Source organism: Dipteris shenzhenensis, chromosome 15 (genome assembly GCF_047967505.1).
Source record: "Dipteris shenzhenensis isolate YYH24624 ecotype China chromosome 15, Dip_SZ_1.0, whole genome shotgun sequence".
Lineage (NCBI taxonomy): Eukaryota > Viridiplantae > Streptophyta > Polypodiopsida > Gleicheniales > Dipteridaceae > Dipteris > Dipteris shenzhenensis.
Window position 1 is genome coordinate 27,492,378 of NC_141610.1, and position 22,595 is coordinate 27,514,972.

A 22,595-nucleotide genomic window follows, 5' to 3' on the forward strand; every position below is an offset into this window, starting at 1 on the left:
AATCTTGCTCACCAGTGCCAACCGTACTCATCTTTGTCCGCCTTTCTTCACTCGAAAGCATAGCTACAATGTCATGAAAGGTGAGAGCATCAGAATTAAGCCTGAATATTGTCACCACCTCTAAGTATCTTGGAGGAAGGCTTGTCAACAAAATCGCCTTGGCATCATCGCCTTCAATTCTTACACTAAGTGCTTGTATTTGCTTCATAATTGCCAGCATCCTTTTCAGGTGAGTAATCAAAGAATCCCCATCGGCCATTTGTAATGCAAGCAACTCCTGCTTCAACATTATCTTGAAAGTTCTTACTCTAGATCTGACAACTTGGAAAGAGTTTCAAGCATACTCCAATTTTGAGTACTAGCCTTGGTGATATCAACGTGATGGAAGAAATCTACCTCGAGTGCCTAACGCTTTTTCATTCTTTACCCAGGCTTGCATGTTTTCAAGGCCTTGATTGTTTGCAGGTTTCTTTTCTACCCTAGACACGACCCCCAACAAGCCCTTCGCCATCAACAATAATCGAAATAGCAATTGCCAAGAAGGAAAATTCCTACCATCAACTCTTACCATGGACGTTTCAGGGAGGCTAGTCTTAGCGGCCTTCGTCCTCATCCATATCTACTTTTAATGCAGAAGTAGTTGCCCACACAAACCCTGCTATGCCCCACCAATTGCCTTTACTCTCTTCACCCCTCCTCCAACCCCTTCTAGTCCCTTACTGATCCAAAGGAAAAAATAGATTGTACCTCTCCCATATCATGGCTAAGACAAGTGCGAATTATAAGGGATTCCATATATGAGGCCACATGTAAAGTTATGCCAAGGGCACGTGTAAAGTCACACCAATGACTATGTGTAGGCCCTAGGTCACATGTAGATGCCTAGGCCTCCTGCTGAGGCACCCCTTGAGGTCCCTTTTCCCCTTTCCAAAATGACTTCAACCTCTCAGTACTTTCCCTTCAAGCACATCTAAGCCGAGGCATTTTCTATGTACATCCAGTAAGTCCCAATTCTTTCGCTGATAAAACATCAGTCCAAAAGCTGACCTCAAAATTATGTGTGCTTCTCCAGCCATCCAAGGGGTAGAAAGGTGGGTCTAAGGAATCTTTTGTGCCTAGAAAGTACACAACCCTTCTACAATGTAAATTCCATAAGAAATAACTAGTACGCTTCCCCTTATTCTCTTCTCTTCAGAAGTTGATATTGTATAACTGTTAGGAAAATGATAAGACACCTCTCCAGGAAGTGTTTGGAGATCATAAAAGTTCAGGAGTGACTACATGACATTGTATTAAAGCCACTAACCTATAACGAGGTGGGCTGAGTTGGGAAGTTGCATAGTGGACGTGCCAGTATGGTCCAATAGGCAACCCATGATCTAGAAGCAAACAAAATGTGGCCGCCTCAGAGAAAAGAGAGCATGTGTGAAGCCAAAGGGGTATGAGTGAAGGAACTTTGAGGTGCCGTCTACAGAGGGCATGCTTGTGGTGTCCACAAGAGGTCGGGGACGGCGTGCCGTGGTGTGCGAGAACGCACCGTGTGCGTGGAAGGGGCTATCTAAGGAGGGACGCGACGAGGTGCACAAAGAAGAGCATTTGCTGGTGACAAAGGGAGCTTCTGTTGAACCGGGTGTCAAAGTGACCGTTGCATTAGGAGCAAAGGGTTGGATATTGAGTGTGTTGATCCTTTCGATGCCTTGAGTCCATATAGGCCAAGTCCCAACGATAGTGGCATCTCACACTCTCATCTGGACCAGCCCCAAGGAAGAGTTCAATGCCAACCCTTGATCCGAAACAGAAAAAAGATGGAATGGAAAACAAGGAAAGATCAATGCTCATGCTGGTAAGAAGAATTACAAGGATGCACATACTAGAGGAAAATATGACGAGAAGTAGTCTACGAAGCAGCCTAAAGTACATGGGTCCACCTCTTGAATGGTACAGAGATCACTTACCAAGAATTCCCAATTCAACAGGCGAGCTCAATCCTCTCTTCTCTCACACTCTTCTCTCTTTGTATAAATCATGATTCCCTCCCCTTTCTACCCTATCTTCATCTATTCTCTTTCCACCTTCTCCTGATCAACGACAATCTTTCTATTTGATGCCATGATTCTCCTCTCCCTCCAATGGTAGATGGCCCTATCCCTTTAAGGATAAGTGCTCACTCCTTGATGTCCCTAGACCATCCATTGTGTCAAGAGACTTCACCATCTTTCGGTGATACTTTGGCTTCTACACTTGCAACTAACTCCTTGGCAGTGTCATAACTTTGACATGTGTCCTCTCATATCTCCTACACATCATCACCTTGTGCACTTGGACAAACTCCTTGGTGGTGTCACAACATGAAGAACAACATCCATGTGCACACTCTCTGCGAATCATGGGCCTTGGTTGTTCGGACCCGTCAAAATGCACCTTTGTGGACTCTTCCACATGGTGGTCCAAAGATCTTGTTTCCACCTTGCTCCTTTGAGTCACCAAGATCCATCAACAAGTTCGGGGAGCGGTACTATGTTGGTCCTCGATCTACGACGAAGTACGATGATCGGCTTGAACCAAATCTGGTCATCGAATTGGACCAAGTATGGTTATCAATTTGAACCAAGTCTAGTCATTGGCTTGGACAATGACTGGTCATCATCTTGGACAATGACTATTGAGCACATTAGCTCCTAATCTAAGGCCCAACCTGGGATGCATGATAATTCTCTCTGTGCATATGGTGCCTGGATATACCAAAACCACTCTAACCAATGCTACAAACCCTGCCACCACAGGCAGCCATTATTACCCCCACACAACCCCACCCCCACACCCCGACCCCCACCCCCACACCCACTCACCCCCACCCCCCCCCCCCCACCCACACACTTTTTTTTTTGGGTGAAATCTTTGATTGATTATATTATATGAGTAGCAACCTCAAAACAAGGTGCTACAATTACATCAACTGAAAATTTCAGTATATGCCAAAAAGACCTCATGATCTATGCAACGGGTCTGCAAGCAATCAAAGAAAGATTGCTGCAGAGAACGCCTAAAAAAGCCAAACATAGAGAAAGTAGGATCACCAAAGACTTTACAATTCCTATATGTCCATAAAGTCCATAGTGCCTAGTAGCAAATCCAAACGAAGAAAAAATGAAACTCCGGTCTGGATGAACCCACACACACACACACATACATGGGTCATAGTGGAACACACATATGGGTCACAGTGGAAAACTTTTAAGAGGGACTCAGTTAGAACAACGTCTTGATCTCCCTCCATGGCAACTTGGTGCGGCATGGTTGGTGCAGGTCTCTAGTGGGTACGGGAAAAAATACATATCCTAAGTCCAGCTTGTGGGTGGAAAAACCCTCATGTATCTGATACAATAACTACAAAAAAAGCCACTGGTACAAAAATACCTCAGTACATGGCACATCTTAGGCCAATCTAGGATGCGTGGTAACTCTCTATGTGTATCCTCAAGCCTTACATATGGTCCTTGTTATGCCAAACCACAAACTCAAAAACTCGGTTGCTACACTGTGGATATACCTAAACCATCTGACCGATACCTCAGTACATGGCACATCTTAAGGCCAATCTAGGATGCGTGGTAATTCTCTATGTGTATCCTCAAGCCTTACATATGGTGCCTGTTATGCCAAACCACAAACTCAAAAACTTGGTTGCTACACTGTGGATATACCTAAACCATCTGACCAATGCTACAAAACTTGCCATCGGCAACCACTTTGACCAATAACTGAAATTGCATTATTTTAGCCACTTCTACAATTTATGCAAACCACAACCTAAATCTAGTAAATTTTACTCTTCCACTAGGTCTCCGCTACATGATCATCTGGTGAGAATAGGCATTTTCTAGATAAGACTTACCCTGGTAGCCAACTACCACTTTTACAATTTATGCAAACTACAACCTAAATCTAATAAATTTTACAATTTTAGGTTAAGTTGCCAAGGTTATGAAGTCTTGCCTTTGCATCTATCCACTATAAAATACTAAGTTCCTAAAACCCTTAGGATGGTGAAGTACAAGAAACCTTCTCATGGATAGAAGAGAATTTGGTGAGGTAATGAACAATGCCTATCTCTGAAATAGTAACACCAATAATAGGTGTTTCTAGTGGCAAGAGATAAAGGCTAGAATGTACCTGTGATAACCAAGGGGAAAACTGCTGATGCACTTCTTGAACAATAGGGCCTCGAACTACAGAAGAAATAACCTGCCATTAAAAGGTGCACTAGTCATATTTGAACATTCCAAGAAACTACATGCAAGTACTTAGCAATGAGCAAGCTTGTCCAGCTCAGACATTTGGATATCAACAATAGATATAAAAGACAATTAACAAAGATTATTGATAATGTTGAGCTTTGTCCATATCACATCAATACGTACAAATATATAAACATGTACACACTTTCTTTCTTTCTTCGGGGCGAACCATTTATTTTTATATTACAAGAGCCTACCCCCAAAGTGGACATCCGTAAATACAAGATCATAAAATTTCATTGTAAGACACGCTTTTTTTTGTGAAACCAGTAACTATATTATTAACATGAAATCAATGTACATGGCATTAGACTCCAAAAAGGAGCCTAATGGAAGAACTCAAAAACAGTCAGAAAACACTTTAAGACTAGTAGCATCCAAGTCCCTCGCAGCATAACTATCATATAAAGATTGCTTGAGGGACATTCTGAAGAAAGCATATGCCTGAGGAAACTGTTGTCCCATCCTAGAATGCAATCTCTGTGTCCAAATAGTCCATAGTACCCAGAAACGAGCCCAGTGAAAGAAAAGGAGGAAAGGAGACATCTGAGATGAGAAGCATCCAAACATCCAGAAGAGTTTCCCAAATCTGATAGAGGGAAACCGAAGCCGCAGCAAATGAGAGACATGAGTGATCAATATCCGAGAGTGCGGGCAAGACCATAACAAGTGGGGAACTGTCTCGCAGGGATGAGAGCAACGGGGGCTGGAAGAGGAAGCAATACGACGTGCTGTCAATTTCACCCCAACGGAAAAAGCTCCCACTATACATCTCCAAAGGAAAAGCCTCTGTTTCAATGGCAATTTGGCTTTCCAAATTTTCTTGAGTTGTGATTGCCACCAAGATAAAGGCCTATCCAAATTCCAAAGAGTGTTGGCATGCTTATCAATCCATGGCGGTGGAAGAAGAAATCTTGAGACCATCGAGGAAGCCAGATTATGCATTGAAAGTGAACAGGTAGCGGGAGATGAGGAAGTCAGATTCCAGTCCAGTAATCTACCCTGTACAAACAGTGGAGGAACAGGAACAAATGGCTGCAACATAATTGTAAGTGTTCTCCAAAATGGGTCTATGATGCAGACCCAAGGGGAATGTCCTGCAAGCTTGTGGAAATGAAAGCACATAGCCTTGTTGGTCCACAACATCTCCAACAATTCTTATGCCCAATTTCATAAGATTATATGCTTTAATAGGTGCCTGTAAAGCAAGAGGCGATTCAAACACCTTGCTCCAATGGATGCTTTCCAAGCGAAGAGAATTACCATAATGGGAAGAAGCACCTGACCATTTAGCATAAGAGAGAATTCTCTTCCAATCATGAATAAAAGCAGTAGAAACAAGACAACCAGGAATTTTTCCCTAAAATGTGGTCATGACTGCTTCCCAATTATCCATAATCCAATGCCCATATGCATGGGACGTCATGTTTCCACACATAGCTGCTAGCATAATAGCCCATGGCTGTTTTTGCTGAAAAAAATCAGCAATCATAGTGCTCTTTCTTGCTAACATATGAAATTGAAGATTGAGAATATTCAGTCCCCCATGAGTCTTAGGAGAACAAACAGACTGCATGGGAAGTAATCGCAAAGCCTTTTTGTGAGATTTGCTTTTCCAAAATATCTCCATAGCCTGGGACATATAGGAAGCCAAGTGCTTAAAAGACCAGGGAAGAAGAGGCAAATAAAATTGCACGTATGCCATAATGATGGACTGCACTATCCGAAGTCGAACATGTAGAGGCCAAGTGGACAAATGCTAGTATTCCAGCTTCTTATTAATCTTTTGAAGCACCCATTTAAGCTGTTGTTGAGGGGTAATATTCCAGCCAATGGGATACCCTAAATGCCTCACAATAGTATGGGAAGAAATAATGTGGCCTAGCCAGAGAAGTGCATGCCAATCAGCTTCTTTCAGTGCTAGAAGATTCGACTTCTGAAAGTTAATATGCAGTCCAGCAGCTATGCCAAAATCATTCAGAGTCTGCATCAAATGAGAGAGGTCACTTTGAGAATTCCTGGGCATGAAATATGAATCATCAGCATATGCCTGTGCAAGAAATGGCTGTGCTCCTGGAATTCGCAAGCCATGAAGCTGCCCTGTATCTGCAAGATGGTCCATATGCAACAATAACGAATGAGTAGCAATGGCATACAGTAGCGAACTAAGAGGGCAACCCTGTCTCACTGAGCGGGTCATAGTCCAGGTTCTTGACAACCCACCACCAAGCAAGCACTGCGCAGTGGCATGAGAATAGAACCAGTAAATAATATGGACCAGCCGAGGGCCAAATCCCAATTTATGCATAGTCTGAGAAATAAAATCCCAATGGACAGTATCAAATGCTTTCGCAATGTCCACTTGCAGAATGAGAACATCTTGTTTGGAATATTTGGCATACTCAATTGCAAGCAAAGCATTGGAAATATTGTCAGTAATCTGCCTTCTGAGAACAAACCCATACTGCTTGGGATGAAGTCCTGCTTGCAAGATAAATCGAATCCTGAGGATAATCATTTTGGCAATGAGTTTGTAAATGACTGGCATAAGAGTTATGGGCCGCCAATCAGCCATTGTCTCACACAACCTTTTTTTGGGGATATATTTGACAAGGCCATGTTTCCAAGAAGGAGGAAGAGATTATTCTGTCCAAGCATGATTGATCATAAGAAGAAGAGTGTTTTTGAGATCACCCCAAAATGTACGGAAAAATTCAACAGTCAATCCATCCCAACCAGGAGAGCTGCCTTTACGTAAATGACTCAAAGCATCATCCAGTTCATTAAGCATAAAGGGCTGCTCCAATGCCTGAGCATGTTCCCAAGACAATATAGACCGAACATGCATAACAAATTGAGACCTAGCTGCATTCACTTGCATCGAATGATCAGGCTGAGGTAAAAAGAGATGCTGGAAATGACTAGAGCATTGTGATTCCAATTCTGATTTGGAAGTGGTCCAGGTGCCATCATCTTGGCTGATCCTGCAAATATCCTCCTTTCGCCTATCCGCATGTAGGCTTTTAAAGAAAGCTTTGGAGGAGTAGTCCTTATCCAAAAGGGGTTTCATGCGAGCTCGGATTTGCCACTTCTTTAATTTGCGAAGATTATTTTGATGGATGATATGAACCGCATAAGCACAAGAATCCTGCTCAGAGGAGGTGAGCTGCCTATAAGAGCTGATTACATCCATTAGTTGCTTGTGAGATTGAGCCCATTTCAGCTTAAGCCTGAGGTTTCCCATGTAACTCCGTCCATAATCTTGAATAACAGCCTGCAAGCGATGAGCAAGACTGATCCAAGCAAAATCCATGTCCTCCTAAGCATGTAAGAGGAGGGGGCGGACAGCCACTCTCACCATGTTCTGAAATTGTTGATGAAGCAAATAAGCACTATTAACATGGAGTAGGCGACGACCAAAAAAAGGCATATCATCTGTCAAACGTGCTATAGATAATGACAAGCATACTGGAAAGTGATCAGATAGCAAGAGGGAATGATCAACCCGTAGTGTACATGTAAAACTTGCATACTGCTGAGCATTCAACAAATAGCATCTGTCAAGTCGAGCCCAATAATGAGTAAAGGCATTGTGACCATATGTATAACCCATATCTCTATCCCTTGTTGAGAGCCATAAATCTTCTGCATGCAAGAAAGAAAGCATATCCTCCCAATGTCAAAGCTCAGTGGGGATCATGTGAGAACGATGAGTGGTGTTATCTTGGGCACACACACACACTTGCGCACACACACACAACAACAACAAAACACGTGTATAAATACATATACATACTGTCATGGAGATTTTTATTTATAGCATAGGATTGTGTTCTTAAGCCACAACAAGCAGGGGTGAAGGAAGAAGAGGTGTCCATCCGAAACTATACATTTACGTCACCATTTCCCACAACGTCCCCTCTCTTTTCCCTGTATATTTTCCTCCTCTTTTTATTCCTCCCTCATCAATCTTTCAACGACCTTCTCCTCCCTCTGGAATTCTCCTTATCCATCTGAACTTTCTTCCTATTTTTCTCTTTACATCACACCTTAATTTTTTTAAAGACCAATTTTACATATATATATATATATACACACGCACACTTTTTTTGGTAATATCCAGTGCAATATATTTATATGCTCATAAATTTACGTGATGGGAGGTCTTCGAAATGGAGAGTATCCCAAAGATCAGAAACGTAAAAAGAAAAGCTCTATGCAAGAAGCATCCATATCACCCTCATGGCAGGCATCATATAAGGATTGCCGCAATGAGGCTCGGAAAGATTCATATGACTTGTGGATCTGCTGACCCAAGTATGCCAAATTATGCTCACTTCAGATTGTCCAAAGAGCCCAATATCGCACCCAAGAGAGAAATAGTGAGTATTGAGACAAAGACTTCATAAATATGCCAAAGAGCCAGAAATGTTTCCTAAATCTGTGACTTGGGAAACAGATCCGAAGATAATCTGAAATTCTCCTGAGGAGGATCCTAGTACACGGGCAGTGCCAAAGCAAATGAACAACAGTCTTTGAAGGAGCCTGACATCTTAAACATGTGGATGGTGCAATGCGACGTTTAGCAAGTGTGACCCCCACTGACAATGTACATGTCATACATCTCCAAAGAAAAAGTCTTTGCTTCAATGGCATTTTACACTTCCATAACATCCCGAGATTCTTCCGCCACCATGAGAGGGGCTTCCTTATATGCCACAGAGAATTAGCATATTGCTGAATCCATGGAGCAGGCTGAAGAAGCCTATAGGCTTTGATGGAGGTTAAGGCAGGAAGAGGAACTGGATGAGTGCATGTAGCAGAGGGTTGCAATTGCCAATCCGTAAGCCTGTCTGTGTCAGCCACAAGAGGAACAGGTAGAAAAGGATGTAATAAATCAGCAATTTTCTTCCATATAGACCTATGATGCATTCCCAATGCATAGGAAGCAGTGGCCTGAGGAAAAGATAAGACATATCCCTGATCATCTACCACATCATGTATGTATCTAATTCCCAATTTCATGAGACTGTATGCCCGAACAGGTTCCTGTAAAGCGAGTGGAATGTCAAAGATGGCACTCCAATGAATACTTTCTTTCCTCATTGAGTTTGTCCCCGAGCAATTATCAGGAGCCATTTGACCTTAGAAAGGACTTGTTTCCAGTCAAGTATCAGGGTAGTAGAGAAAGGACAGCCAGGTATCTTCCCTACAAATCTGCCAATGACAACCTCCCAATGATCAGTAGTCCAATGACCATAAGCACAAGTCCTCATGTTGACACACATGGATGCTAGCATACAAGTCCATGGCTGTTGTTGGTGGAAAAAAGTATGCAGCATAGTCGCCTTCCTTGCAAGCACATGATATCTTATATTGAGGACATCCACCATGCATCCTAGGGGAGCACACACACACACACACACACATATATATATGTATACACGCACACACATATACATATATGTATATATATATACACATACATATATATGTATACACACACACACATATACATACATATACATATACATGTGTGTGTGTGTGTGTGTGTGTGTGTGTGTAAGAAGAGTCTTTATCAGATTGACTATGGTCAAAGAAAACTGACTTTGGTTCACTAGAATAAATTTTACTACTTTTGCTTTGCATTGGTAAAAGAGAACTGTGGTTACACCCACAAGGGAATAGGATTAGTTCAAGAACTAGGAATGCATGCATTTCACTAACCTATAATGGGTTAAAGTGTTGGAATTTGTTTGTGCCATGTATAGGACCTAAGAGAGTGCAAAAAGGATCCAAGAGTGGGGAGAAAAATGTAAAAAGCAGGTCCCACAAGGCTCAAAAAGTAAAGACAAGGGAGCGCCTCATTAAAAAGAGGGCCCACGAGCTTAAAAGACGCCTAAAAGCTCTAGAGCACCAGATTTAGAAGGAAAAAGACTAAAATCTTGAGCCATCATGAAGAACCAACTCCATGTGCCCATCATGCTCTCAATAGCCAATCAACTTTGCTCTTCTTGCATGGACCAATCCCATGCAGCTGACCAGCAAATCTCCACGTTGCTTTCCAAGCATGGACAAGCCAACCACCATGCTTACAAAGATGCCCCAATCACTGAGCTCCTACCATATCATATGACCATAGCATTAGAGGAAGAAAGACTCCTCTCAAACCTTAGACTATCATCAAGTCTCCCCATGAGGTCAACCTAACGATTCCAGTGAGGAATTCCAACACATACATACATGTGTATGTATGTATGTATGTACACATACGTACATACATACATGTGTGTGTGTGTGCGCGCGTGTGCGCGCGCGCTTGTCATATAGTGAGATTTTTGGTTGATGTAATTTTGCATATCTCGTTTTTGGGGATAGCCAAACTGTAATATAAAGTATCAAACTTTTCATGCAAAAAAAGAAGAGAGAGAGAGAGAGAGAGAGAGAGAGTGTGTGTGTGTGTGTGTGTAACCACTATACCCCCTCTGGGACATAACCACCCTAACCCCATTTAATAAACTAACTCCCCCTAACTCATCCGTTTTTTTGGATTTGGATCACACCCTGAGTGTAATATAAAGTATCAAACTTTTCTTGCAAAAAAAGAAGAGAGAGAGAGAGAGAGAGAGAGAGAGAGAGAGAGAGAGAGAGAGAGAGAGAGAGAGTGTGTGTGTGTGTGTGTAACCACTATACCCCCTCTGGGACATAAACACCCTAAGCCCATTTAATACACTAACTCCCCCCTAACTCATCCGTTTTTTTGGATTTGGATCATACCCTGAGTGTAACAAACCCACACTTTTTCTTATGGATCATTATTGGATATCCTACTTTCATTTAATAGAGGCGTCATGGTTCAAAAATTATTAAAGACTTACACAAGATTAAACCAATTACTCAATACAATTCTAATCTAGAGTAGCTAATTAAATATTAATATATTAGAAATCACTTTATTCGCCTTTCTACAATTTAACCAACTCGATTTATTGATTTTCTCAGCTTTTATAAGCTTTCTACTGTCACTTGCAGGCCATAAGAAAAGTGCAATTAGTTTTTGGGCTGGCTGGTTTAGTTTCTTGCAAATTTGCATCATCTTCCCTCCATGCTCACTAAATCAAGGACACAACCAACGGGGTTTACAGTGGCTTTGTTAGAACATGAAGTCAAGTTGAGTGTGTTTCAGTGTGTTCTACCAGGAGTTCTAGTAGAGTCTTATGTGTGAGTGCCACGTGTCATGTTGGGAGATATTCCATATACACTTTGGTATTCTAGTGTGTGTGCCTATCCTATATATGATTGTACTTGTGTGTCACATCAATACACATCAAGGAGTCTACATCAAGCTTATCAATGTGAGTCCTTTCATTTTGGTACTTCCATTTCTCTTTCTTTCATTTCCATTTTCTTTCATTATGTTTCCATTTGAGTATCATTATCTCTCTTCCTAGGTTCAGCTAGGGGGTTCTACAGTTCTACAGACAACCAATTATGGACTGGCCTACCCTCTCCTCCAAGCCCCCCTCAACTCCTTCAACCTCCATCAGGACTCGGTACTCTACAGTTGCAGCAATGACACCCTCTCCGTATGCACGCAATTATCAACAAGAAGCCTCAAAATGACCCATCAGATTTTTTATCCACAGCAAGCAGTGAGAGAGCTACGATTGGAACTAGCAGAAGTGAAAGCTTGACTGCACGTTTTGGAAGGGCCTGGTAAGCAAGCAGTAATTGATGAGGCTGTAAAATCTTGTAAGGACTCCTCCCCTACCTCGCAGCTAGTCTCTACAATCAAAGATCTTGTTCATATTGAAGTACAAACTGCTAAGAAGGAAGTGATTGTCGAAGTGGATACCAAAGCAAGCAAGTCTTATATTCAAGCAGAGATTAAAGAACACGAAGCTAGATGTGATAATGCGTTGAAGATTAGAATAGGGGGACTTCCAGAAGATTGGTACAAAGAGGAGGAAACTTATCGTGACATATTGGCAAAGATCAAAGCAGGCTTGCCCAACATTGAATGGACGGATGATGATGAGCAAGATGATGACGACTCCAGGCCCGCTTCTATTATGCACTACCAAGGTCAGGCAATCCTTACACGGAAGTCAAAAGATATGCAAATCAAGCTTCTTTAACAATCTTACAAGCTAAAGGGTACCAAAGTATCATTAGTTGATGAGCTTACACAAGCTCACGGTGCTCATTGGAGACTCAAATAAAGATCCGGCTACGTAGGAGGCTACCAGTGCTGTAGATAGTCCTATAGATAGGTTGTTTTTGCGGGAGCTACAGAGTTCGCTAACTTTGCTAGCTTGCATGTGTTGAGACATCCAGCCGGGAGCTACAGTCGGTAAAGAGCATTGAAGATGTCCAAGAACTCTTCGATGGAGTTCGTTGCAATAAAAAGAGTTGAGCCTTCGAAGAAGGCTGCACCTTGAAGCTAAGGATGCTATGGGCAGAGTCTCCAATCCTTTGACTTTCAATAACAATGAGTCTCTAAAATGAAAAAAACAGGAAGCTCACACAAAGCCTTTCTCTCTTTCTCGTAAAGAGAAGACAAGATTGCTGCTGTGCTCACCTCAGGATTGCCGCCTGTTGCTCACGCTACTACCCTCGTAATTTCCGCCGGTTGCTGCCGCTATTCAAGCTTTAGAATGCCGCCGACTGCCCCGGCATCAACATGAGCTGCTGCCTACGCTGTTCCTGCTGGTCCGATGCCTTCTCTTGGCCATTTTCTAACCCCGACTGCAAGCTGAGTTGCTGTTAAAGCCCATATATTCTAGCCTTTGCTCCAAGCTCACTCTTCAACCCGTACTGCTGCAACATTTGGAGCAGACATGGAGTATTCCAAAATGGGAATTGTCATTGAAAAGTTTTCTAGTAAGAACTTTCCAACTTGGCAAACCAAGCTGAGGCTTCTCCTTATGGAGGAAGGTGGTTAATGGTAAAGACAAGAAAATGAAAAGAAAATTCTAGCTTGGGAAAATCTCAATAACAACGCTCTTGCTATCATTGGTTTGGGTTTGTCTGATCAAGTTATTCATCACTTGGATTTTGATTATACTGCACATGAATTGTGGGACAAGCTAGAGCATCTGTTTGGTAGCAAAATTATCAATTCCAAAGTTTTTTTTCAGGCAAGAATTCTTTAAGCTCCATATGAAGTATGAAGAGTCTCTCAATGCTGATTTGAATCATATGGAATCCCTCATCACCCAACTTGCTGCTTTGAAGGCCCCTGTTGGGGAAGATGATCAAGTGGTTGACCTCCTTTCCAGCATTGAGGATATTCCCAAGTTTCATGATATTATACCAGCCCTTCATGTAGCACAGGATATGTCTTTTGATGCTATGGTTACACTACTTCTTGATCATGAACGAAGACACACAGATGTCCATGAGGAGCAGGCATTATATTACAAGGGTAAAAAGACATTCAAACCTCTCAAGTGTACGTATTGTAAGAAGCTTGGCCATACAAAGGACCATTGTTTTCAGAAGCTTGCCAAACAACAATCCAAGGAGCATGCTAACTTGGCTGCAGCTACCACTAAGAAGAAGAAGAAGAAGATACTCCGACACCAACTTATGCTCTCACTGCTCATATCCGAAATCTAGCTTTCCCTCAAGAGGTAGATGAGGATAATGTATATGTTTTCTAAAATACGTCCACGATCTTGATGTATTTGGGTACTCTGCCCTGGGTAGTCTCCTAAAAACTTGAATGTAATAATCTCATGAGTCAATAAAGGATCTCAGCCTTGGATAGTCCACCTAAAATGATGTTTTGCTATCTATGGTGTGTGGCTCCTTGTCACCCTGTTTTGGAGCCAGGAGGGGGATGTACTGTGGGGCCATATATTGGCTTTGATAGGATCTCTTTATCACGCTTGGCCGAGCTCCAACATGTTGATGTATTCCTAGACCTATGAGCTGGTAATGTAGCCGTGCTAAGACGTGAGCCTCTGAGCATGTTGAGTCTCAATGAGAGTGCTTGGATCAACCTTTGAACACGCTCAAACTTTAGCCTTTGAGTTACATGGGGTGCACAGATTAGTAGTACATCATTGTCATGTTCTATTCTTGGTTCCATTCCAGTAGTCCCTCACCTTTCCTACATGGGGGGGTGTTAGAACATGAAGTCAAGTTGAGTGTGTTTTAGTGTGTTCTACTAGGAGTTCTAGTAGAGTCTTATGTATGAGTGCCACGTGTCATGTTGGGAGATATCCCATATACACTTTGGTATTCTAGTGTGTGTGCCTATCCTATATATGATTGTACTTGTGTGACACATCAACACACATCAAGGAGTCTACATCAAGCTTATCAATGTGGGCCCTTTCATTTTGGTACTTCCATTTCTCTTTCTCTCATTTCTGTTTCCTTTCATTATGTTTCCATATCTTTCTCTTCCTAGCCTACCCTCTCTCTCTCCCTCTCCCTCACCACTGTGTTCCTTCAGGCTCTTATCAGATGTAGGGCCACTACTAGGAGACCACAGCGGACCATACGCACAAGCCACTGTTAGAGTTATATCACAGGTTTCCTGTTAGCACAGCCTCGTCCACTACCAGCCCCTCTACAATCTATCTTGGTCACGGATCCAGATCTCTCCCATGTATTAGATCTTATGTCATTTGATTATGTTGTATACATTGTCCATGATGATGCCCCGATAGAGGCTCCACGCTTTCAGCTCATTTCTATCAGGCTTCTTTCAGTCTCATAGACCCTTCGGTCTTTCGAAAACTTTTAATAAACTTCCTTCTTTCTCTCTCTCCTGCTCCCCTTGCTGCATCCATCCTTCCCATACCTTCTAACAATTTCCAGGAGGCCCCTACGTGATTTAGGAGCTGTTTTGAACCTACCAGACCTGCAACTGAGTTTCTACAGCAAGGAGAAGTGCTGGAAGTCAATTCGCAGTAACTAGGCACCGCCAAGATCAACCATCTAGCAGCAAGCAGGAATTGTAGCCACCAAGTGGCGAGGTGAATCACGGAGATAATTACGGGTTAATCACGGAAGGCAGTTAGCAAGCATGGCTTTGTCTATTTTGTTCATGGTTGTTTAGTGTGACTAGTACAGATTTGAGATAAAGGTTATTGTCTTGAGTCGAGGCGAGTGAATTCAGTTCTAAAACTGTTCCCACTACTACTAATCTGATGATTGCTAAAATTGTGCTTCAGCTTGCTGATTTTCTGCTTCCCACACCCAGGACAAGCCATGAGGTAAGTGTAATTTACAGATTCAGCTACTACTGAGATTGCGATTCAATTTCAGTCTGTCTTTCTCAGTCCCACATTTTGTTCTTCATCTTTAGCCACTTCTGAAAGTGGCTTTACTAGAAAAGAGATTTGTGTCCATCCCACCCTGCCAAATTTAAAATTTAACCAACCTGAAACCCTTATTTAGGAAGGTTTGATATCCTATAGGGTTGAGGTGGCACTTTCAGCCTCAGCCTTGGTTGTTTTCCACCTCACTTTGAGGGGGTTTTATTTATCCTCATGATTTCATGATGTTGTATTTCCGCTCAGAGCTTGCTCTAGCGAGTTTCTTTCTTACTTAATAGAAGTCTCTTTTTTGCAAAAAAACCCTTAGTTAGCAAGGTTTGATATCCTCGTAAAAGGAAAATAAGGCAATCAAGCAAAGCTTCTGACATAGTATAACAGACAAAGGTTCTAGACAGTCAAATGTATTCAATTAAGCAAAATCAGGGGAAGAGAAGAAGATTACAGTCCTGTTCGAATCGCCCACAGGAAAACATGAACTGCTATTAGGACGAAAAACATATGCCCCAGAAGCCTGCACATGTCGCAAAGTTTAGCTAGTAGCAATAATCACTACCATTATCCAACGTTCATCACCCAAAAAAAACAAAGCTGCTAGACTGCACGGAAATAACAAAAGTCATTTCCAAGAATAAACTGTTTAAAATAAATCATTAGTTTCTGCCATAACAGATTCTAAAATGTAAAGGGGAACATACCTGACCCCGTGTCTCCTCTGTATTCCCATCACTTGCATTGTACCAGCAGTAGGATTGCTCCACAGAAACAACTGTCTGCAGAAGAAAACATAACAGAGTCAAGTTGATGCATGCAAGTACAGCTTGCTACAACATGATTTCAGGAATAAATTGCAGGGTGTGTTAGGAAATGGAGTCAAGATGAGTCAGTTTGGTGTGTTCTAGTGAGCTCTAGTGTGAGTTCTAGTCTAGTGTGTGTTAGAATTATTGCTATAATTTAGCAGTGACCAATGTAATGTAATAAGTAGGTTAGGGGCACTTTTCCCTCACTTAGAGGTTTTTCCCCCTAACCATAGTTAGTTCACTAACTATGGTTAGTGAAGTGATAAGGTTTTGTCACTTAGACAAAACCCATCACTCCATTCAGTTGTATCTTACTCTCATCTAATTGCAACTACGTTTTCAGCTCTCTCTCTCTCCTGCTTCTTGTTCTCACCTTTGCTCTCTCTCCCATTCTCACATTTGGTATCAGAGCAGGTTGACCCTGCTCTCTGCTTCCTGCCTCCAGCTCTAGCTCACAAGCTCCATCTGTTCACTGTCCGTACAGATCGTCCGTACAATTCGTACGGAATGATTCCGTACACTCCCGAACAATACCTGCGATGCCATTCGTCATCGTCATCGTACAGTAGTCTTCAGCCGTACAGATCGTCGCCAGACTGTACGGTTCGCCGTACAGTTCCGTACAGCTCCATCGCCATCGTCGCCTGTACAACTACAGCGCCGTACAGCCTGCATCTCCAGGTGTCGTACAGCCTGCAGCCTCTTCCATACCATACATCGTCGCCAGCCCTACATCGTCCGTACCACACGTGTGGCGCCGTACATACCGTACAACCTACAGCAGACATCTCGTCCGTACAGTATGGTCATCCGTACTTTTTTCGTGCAGTCACCGTACAAGCCGTACAGTTGCATTTGGCCTTCTGAGCGGGTTTCATTCATGCAGGCACTTTTGAAGTTGGTCATCTGGCAAACTTTTCTTTGCAGGGAGCCATTGTTTGGCTAGGCAGATTTTTGGACAAATTTGAGCACATTCTGTGAATTGGGCATTTTGTTAAATTTGGGGCTTTTGTCAAACTGCCCCAAGTTGTGCTCAATTTCAATTTGAAGCTTGGGGCTTTTGTCCATTTTTTGGCACACATTGCAAGCAAATTGCAAAGATTGGCCAAGAAATTGGGGCTTTTGTAGGAGATTAGCTATTTGGGTGAAATTTGGCTCAATTTCAACTCCAAATTTGGGGCTTTTGTTCAGAAATTGCAGATTTGGGGCTTTTAGTAAATTTGCCCCTTTTTGGTTGCAATTCCAAGCCACAAATTGGGGCTTTTATGTTGGGAGAGCAATTTGAAAGATTTCAATTCACACTGCCTTTCTGTGAGTGTTTTGAAGCACTCTTGGCAGGTTTTGGGAGAGATTGAATGCTCTGGTAGATTTCTGACAGAGACATTACAGAGATTTGAGTTGCATTTTTAAGCCAGTGTTTGGCTGTGTTCTTTTGGGATTTGTTCACTCCATTCCCGGCAAGGGAATTCAGATTTGCATTTGCTGTTTTTTTTTTCTCAGACATGGCCCAATGATTTCGGTTTCAATGGTCTCTCACAAGAGGATAAGCTGGATGGTACCAACTACTCCCTCTGGAGTTTTATGGTACGCAATATTCTGATTTCTCATAATTTATGGGACTATGTAAGTGGGGATGACTTCCGGCCAGCAAATGTGGCACCTAATACCCCTCCCCAACAAGGAGGAGGCAGAGGTCGTGCACAGGGTACAGCTGCAGCACAAGTTATTGGTGCAGTTATACCTACCACTCCAGAGCAGAAGAGATGGGATTCACGTGATGCTTTAGCTTTGTCGTGTATTTCTCTTTCAGTAAAAAGATTCATCATTCCACATATCCGGTCGTGTAAGACCTCAAAGGCAGCATGGGATATTTTGGAGAGCATGTATGCAGCTCAGAATGATGCCAGGGTGTCTTTTTTGAAAAGAGAATTGTCTCATACACATACGGAAGAGGGCGACTCCATGTCAGTGCACCTCACAAAGCTACAAGACTTACGAGAGCAGTTGCTGAATATTGATGAGATCATTCCTGATTCAGAGATGATTACCACTACTCTGAATTCTCTTCCTGAATCTTATCTCAGCTTTCATACCTCGCTGAATTTGTCTTTGAGGGGGGGTGCAAATCCTCTCACTTTTCACGAGTTGATAGGACTTCTGCTGCAGGAAGAGCAGACTAGGAAAAACATGGCTTCACGAGCAGGTGAACATGCCATGCTTTCAAAATTCAAGCCTAAAGTAAAGGGATAGGCAAAGACTTCAGCAAATCAGCCTTCCAGTGGTTCAGGACAGCTTTCTCAAAAGGCTAAGGGTGATGCAGGTAAGCCAAAGAAGAAGGGAATATGTCATTACTGCAAAAAGCCAGGTCACTACATTGGAGAATGCAAGAAAAGGCTTGCAAAAGAAAAGAAAAACAGCTCCGGTATGGCTGCTGTCTCAGATTCAGCTCCTCATGCACCTGACAATGAGCAAGCTACAACCAACTTTGTGGAGCATGACTATGCCTTCTTGTCTTGCATTTCAGACTCTCAATTGGCTGCTCAAAATAGTACAGTCACTTGTAATGATGACACTTATGCTTTTCTGACATGCAGTTATGATTCTTCCAAGGATGCATCAGCTTTCAGTGTCAATGAGACACATAATATATGGTATTTTGACAGCGGTGCCTCAAAGCATATCACTTCCAGAAAGCCTACTGCTGCTATGCAGAATGCGGAGTTATGGCACATGAGATATGGACACATGCATTATGGCAGCTTGATGACGCTTCAAAAACATGCCATGGTTGATGCATTGCCTCCTCTTGAAACACCTCCTCCACATGCTTGTGAAGGGTGCATTCTTGGTAAAATGCACAGATCTCCTTTTAAGAAGGATGGATCAGTTAAAGCTGTTCGAAAATTACAGCTTATACATAGTGATGTCTGTGGTCCCATGAGGACTCCATCATTGGGTGGTCATCTTTACTTTGTCACTTTTATAGATGACTACTCCAACTACACTTGGGTGTATGGGTTGAAACGCAAATCAAAAGTGTTTATGGTCTTCAAACACTTTGCAGCCATGGTTGAGAATGAATCCGGACTCAAGATACAGACATTACGCACAGATAGAGGAGGGGAGTACTTGTCTGCAGATTTTGATGCTTTTTTGAAAGACAAGGGCATTGTACATCAGCTTACAGTGAGGCTAACTCCTCAGCAAAATGGGAAAGCTGAGAGAAAAAATCGTACTCTTATGGAGATGGATAGATGTATGCTCAAAAGCAAAAAATTACCTCACAAATTTTGGCTTGAAGGTCTCATGTGTGCCAACTATGTTTTGAATCGGGCACCCACAAAAGCTTTGAAGACCAAGACTCCTTATGAAGTTTGGCAAGGGAGAAAGCCTTCTGTGGATCATTTTCGTGTCTTTGGATGCCTTGCATATGCTCATGTGCCTGTTGAGTTCCGGCATAAATTGTCTGATAAGGCAATCAAATGCATTTTTGTTGGGTACAATGCAAAGAGCAAGGGCTACTGTCTCTACAATCCTGTCACACGCAAGATCATTGCCAGTAGAGATGTAATATTTTAAGAAAATTCAGCTCACACTCAAGCTGAATTTGATATGCCTTCTTCTTCCAGTGATGTCTTTGAGGGGTTACTACCCATTGCCTTGGGTTCCCCTGCTGATATATCTGATGAAAATCAGAATTTTCAGATACCTCCACATGCTCCGATTCAGCCACAGGATGCCATACCACATCCACAAGCCGTGGAAGAGGTTGTTCAGCAAGAAATTGCAGATATACACGCAGCAAAAACAGTCCCAAATTGGCTGTTACAGACTCTCAGGGAGAGTAAAATTGATGCTCCATTACCTGGCAGAACTCGGAGTGCAGTAAGGCATGGGGGAGGTGCTCTTTCAGTTGAATCAGCTTATGTAGGTACTCTTCTTGATGAGGAGGAACCTGAGACATTTGAAGAGGCACAGGATAATGTGCATTGGATGAATGCCATGCACGATGAGTTGCAGTCCATTGAGAAAAATCAGACATGGGAAGTTGTCGATTTGCCACCAGGTAAACATGCCATAGGTACACGGTGGGTTTTCAAAGTTAAAAGAAAGCCCAATGGCACCATTGACAGGTATAAGGCAAGGCTGGTCGCAAAAGGATATGCTCAGAAAAAGAGCATAGACTATGAGGAGACTTTTGCTCCTACATCCAGAATGACAACCATCCGGTCAGTTATTGCAATGGCTGCAAATTTTCAGTGGAATGTTCATCAGTTGGACATAAAAACAGCCTTCCTTAATGGAGACTTGTTGGAAGAGGTTTATGTCAAACAACCTCCAAGCTTTGAAATTTTAGGAAATGCACTTAAGGTATGCAAGCTAAATAAAGCTTTGTATGGGCTGAAACAGGCCCCACATGCATGGTATGCAAAGATTCATTCCTTTCTGACCAGCAAGGGGCTGCATAACAATCCAACTGAAACCACCCTCTACATCAAGAAGGATGGGGGGGATATTTTAGTCATCATTCTTTATGTAGATGACTTACTGCTCACAGGGTCAAATGAAGATAATATTGCAGATTTTAAAGTTGAATTGCAGACCACTTTTGATATGTCAGATTTGGGGCTGCCACACTTTTATTTGGGGATCCAGTTCACTCAAGAGCAAAGTGGCATCAGTATGTCTCAATCCAAGTATGTGCAAAAACTCTTGGATAGATTCAACATGCAGGATTGTAAGCCCATAGCTACTCCCATGGAGCCGGGGCTGAAGCTTACAATGCATGAAGCAGGTGAATCATTTGATGTCACACTCTACAGTCAGGCTGTTGGATGCCTCATTTATCTCTGCAATACATGACCTGATATTCAGTTTGCAATTTCTCAGGTGAGCAGATATATGCACAGCCCAAGGACTATGCATTGGCAGGTTGTAAAACGCATCTTCCGTTATTTGCAAGGTACCAAGTCTTTTGGCTTGATGTTTCCCACAAGGGGTGACTTGCAGATGCATGCCTACAGTGACTCAGATTGGGCTGGAGATTATGACACTAGGCAGTCCACAAGAGGCAATTGTTTCTTTTTGGGCAAAGCTTGTATTTCTTGGTTGAGCAAGAAACAATCTACAGTGGCTACCTCTTCATGTGAAGCTGAGTACAGGGCAGCTTTCACAGCAACAGTTGAATGTGTTTGGCTGCATCGTTTATTTGCTGATCTTCATCTTTCATTGGAGGGTCCTTCTCCAATTCTCACTGATAGTCAGAGTGCTTTGCAGTGGCAAAGAATCCTGTGTTTCATGCTCGCACGAAGCACATTGAGGTTCACTATCACTACGTCAGAGAGAAGTTCCATGCAGGAGAGATCAGCATGATCTATGTGTCAACACATGACAATGTTGCAGACATTTTCACCAAAGCACTTCCACGTGAAAAGTTTGAGGCATTTCGCAATGCCCTGAACTTATCTCCTTTTGGTGATTGTGATTGATCATTTCCTTGTACATGACATTGACACTGCAGGGGGGTGTTAGAATTATTGCTATAATTTAGCAGTGACCAATGTAATGTAATAAGTAGGTTAGGGGCACTTTTCCCTCACTTAGAGGTTTTTCCCCCTAACCACAGTTAGTTCACTAACTATGGTTAGTGAAGTGATAAGGTTTTGTCACTTAGACAAAACCCATCACTCCATTCAGTTGTATCTTACTCTCATCTAATTGCAACTACGTTTTCAGCTCTCTCTCTCTCCTGCTTCTTGTTCTCACCTTTGCTCTCTCTCCCATTCTCACAGTGTGTCCTATGGATGCCACGCGTCACATTGGTAGCTATCCCATATGCATTGGTGTTCATATGTGTGTGTGCGCTCTATATAAGAGCTGTACTTGTCTAGTGTCAAATGAATCAAGTATCAAGCCTGCAAGCTCTTTGGTCTAAATGTGAGTACTTTCGTTTTGTTCATTGCTCTTGTTATTTCATTTCCATTTCATTATGTCTCTCTTGGAGTATCATATTCTCTCCCTAGTAGCTCCTGTGCCATTTCCAGCTTGCCGCCCTTGGTTCTTGACCGTGTTTTAAACTTTCTTCTTTTCTTCTTTTTCCACCCCTCTTCTTCCTCCCAAGCAGCTTCAGGTTGATTGGCTTACGCCTCGGAGAAAGTAAGCTTGGTGGTGACACTTGTCTGCCTAGAAGGGCTCAAATGCCAGCA

The 22,595-nt window shown here is 42.5% G+C and overlaps 1 protein-coding gene across 2 annotated transcripts in view; it reads right to left on the bottom strand.

Moving 5' to 3' along the window:
• Positions 1-22,595, bottom strand: part of LOC147893620 (alpha-mannosidase-like) — a 245,734-nt gene that overhangs the window by 134,668 nt on the left and 88,471 nt on the right. For both annotated transcript variants that reach the window (XM_087385656.1, XM_087385655.1), the window contains exons 17-19: positions 16,288-16,362; positions 16,035-16,103; positions 4,174-4,245 (exon numbers count right to left, since the gene is read on the bottom strand). In XM_087385656.1, the coding sequence (XP_087241782.1) occupies positions 4,174-4,245; positions 16,035-16,103; positions 16,288-16,362 (216 nt within the window). The remainder of the gene's footprint in view (positions 1-4,173; positions 4,246-16,034; positions 16,104-16,287; positions 16,363-22,595) is intronic.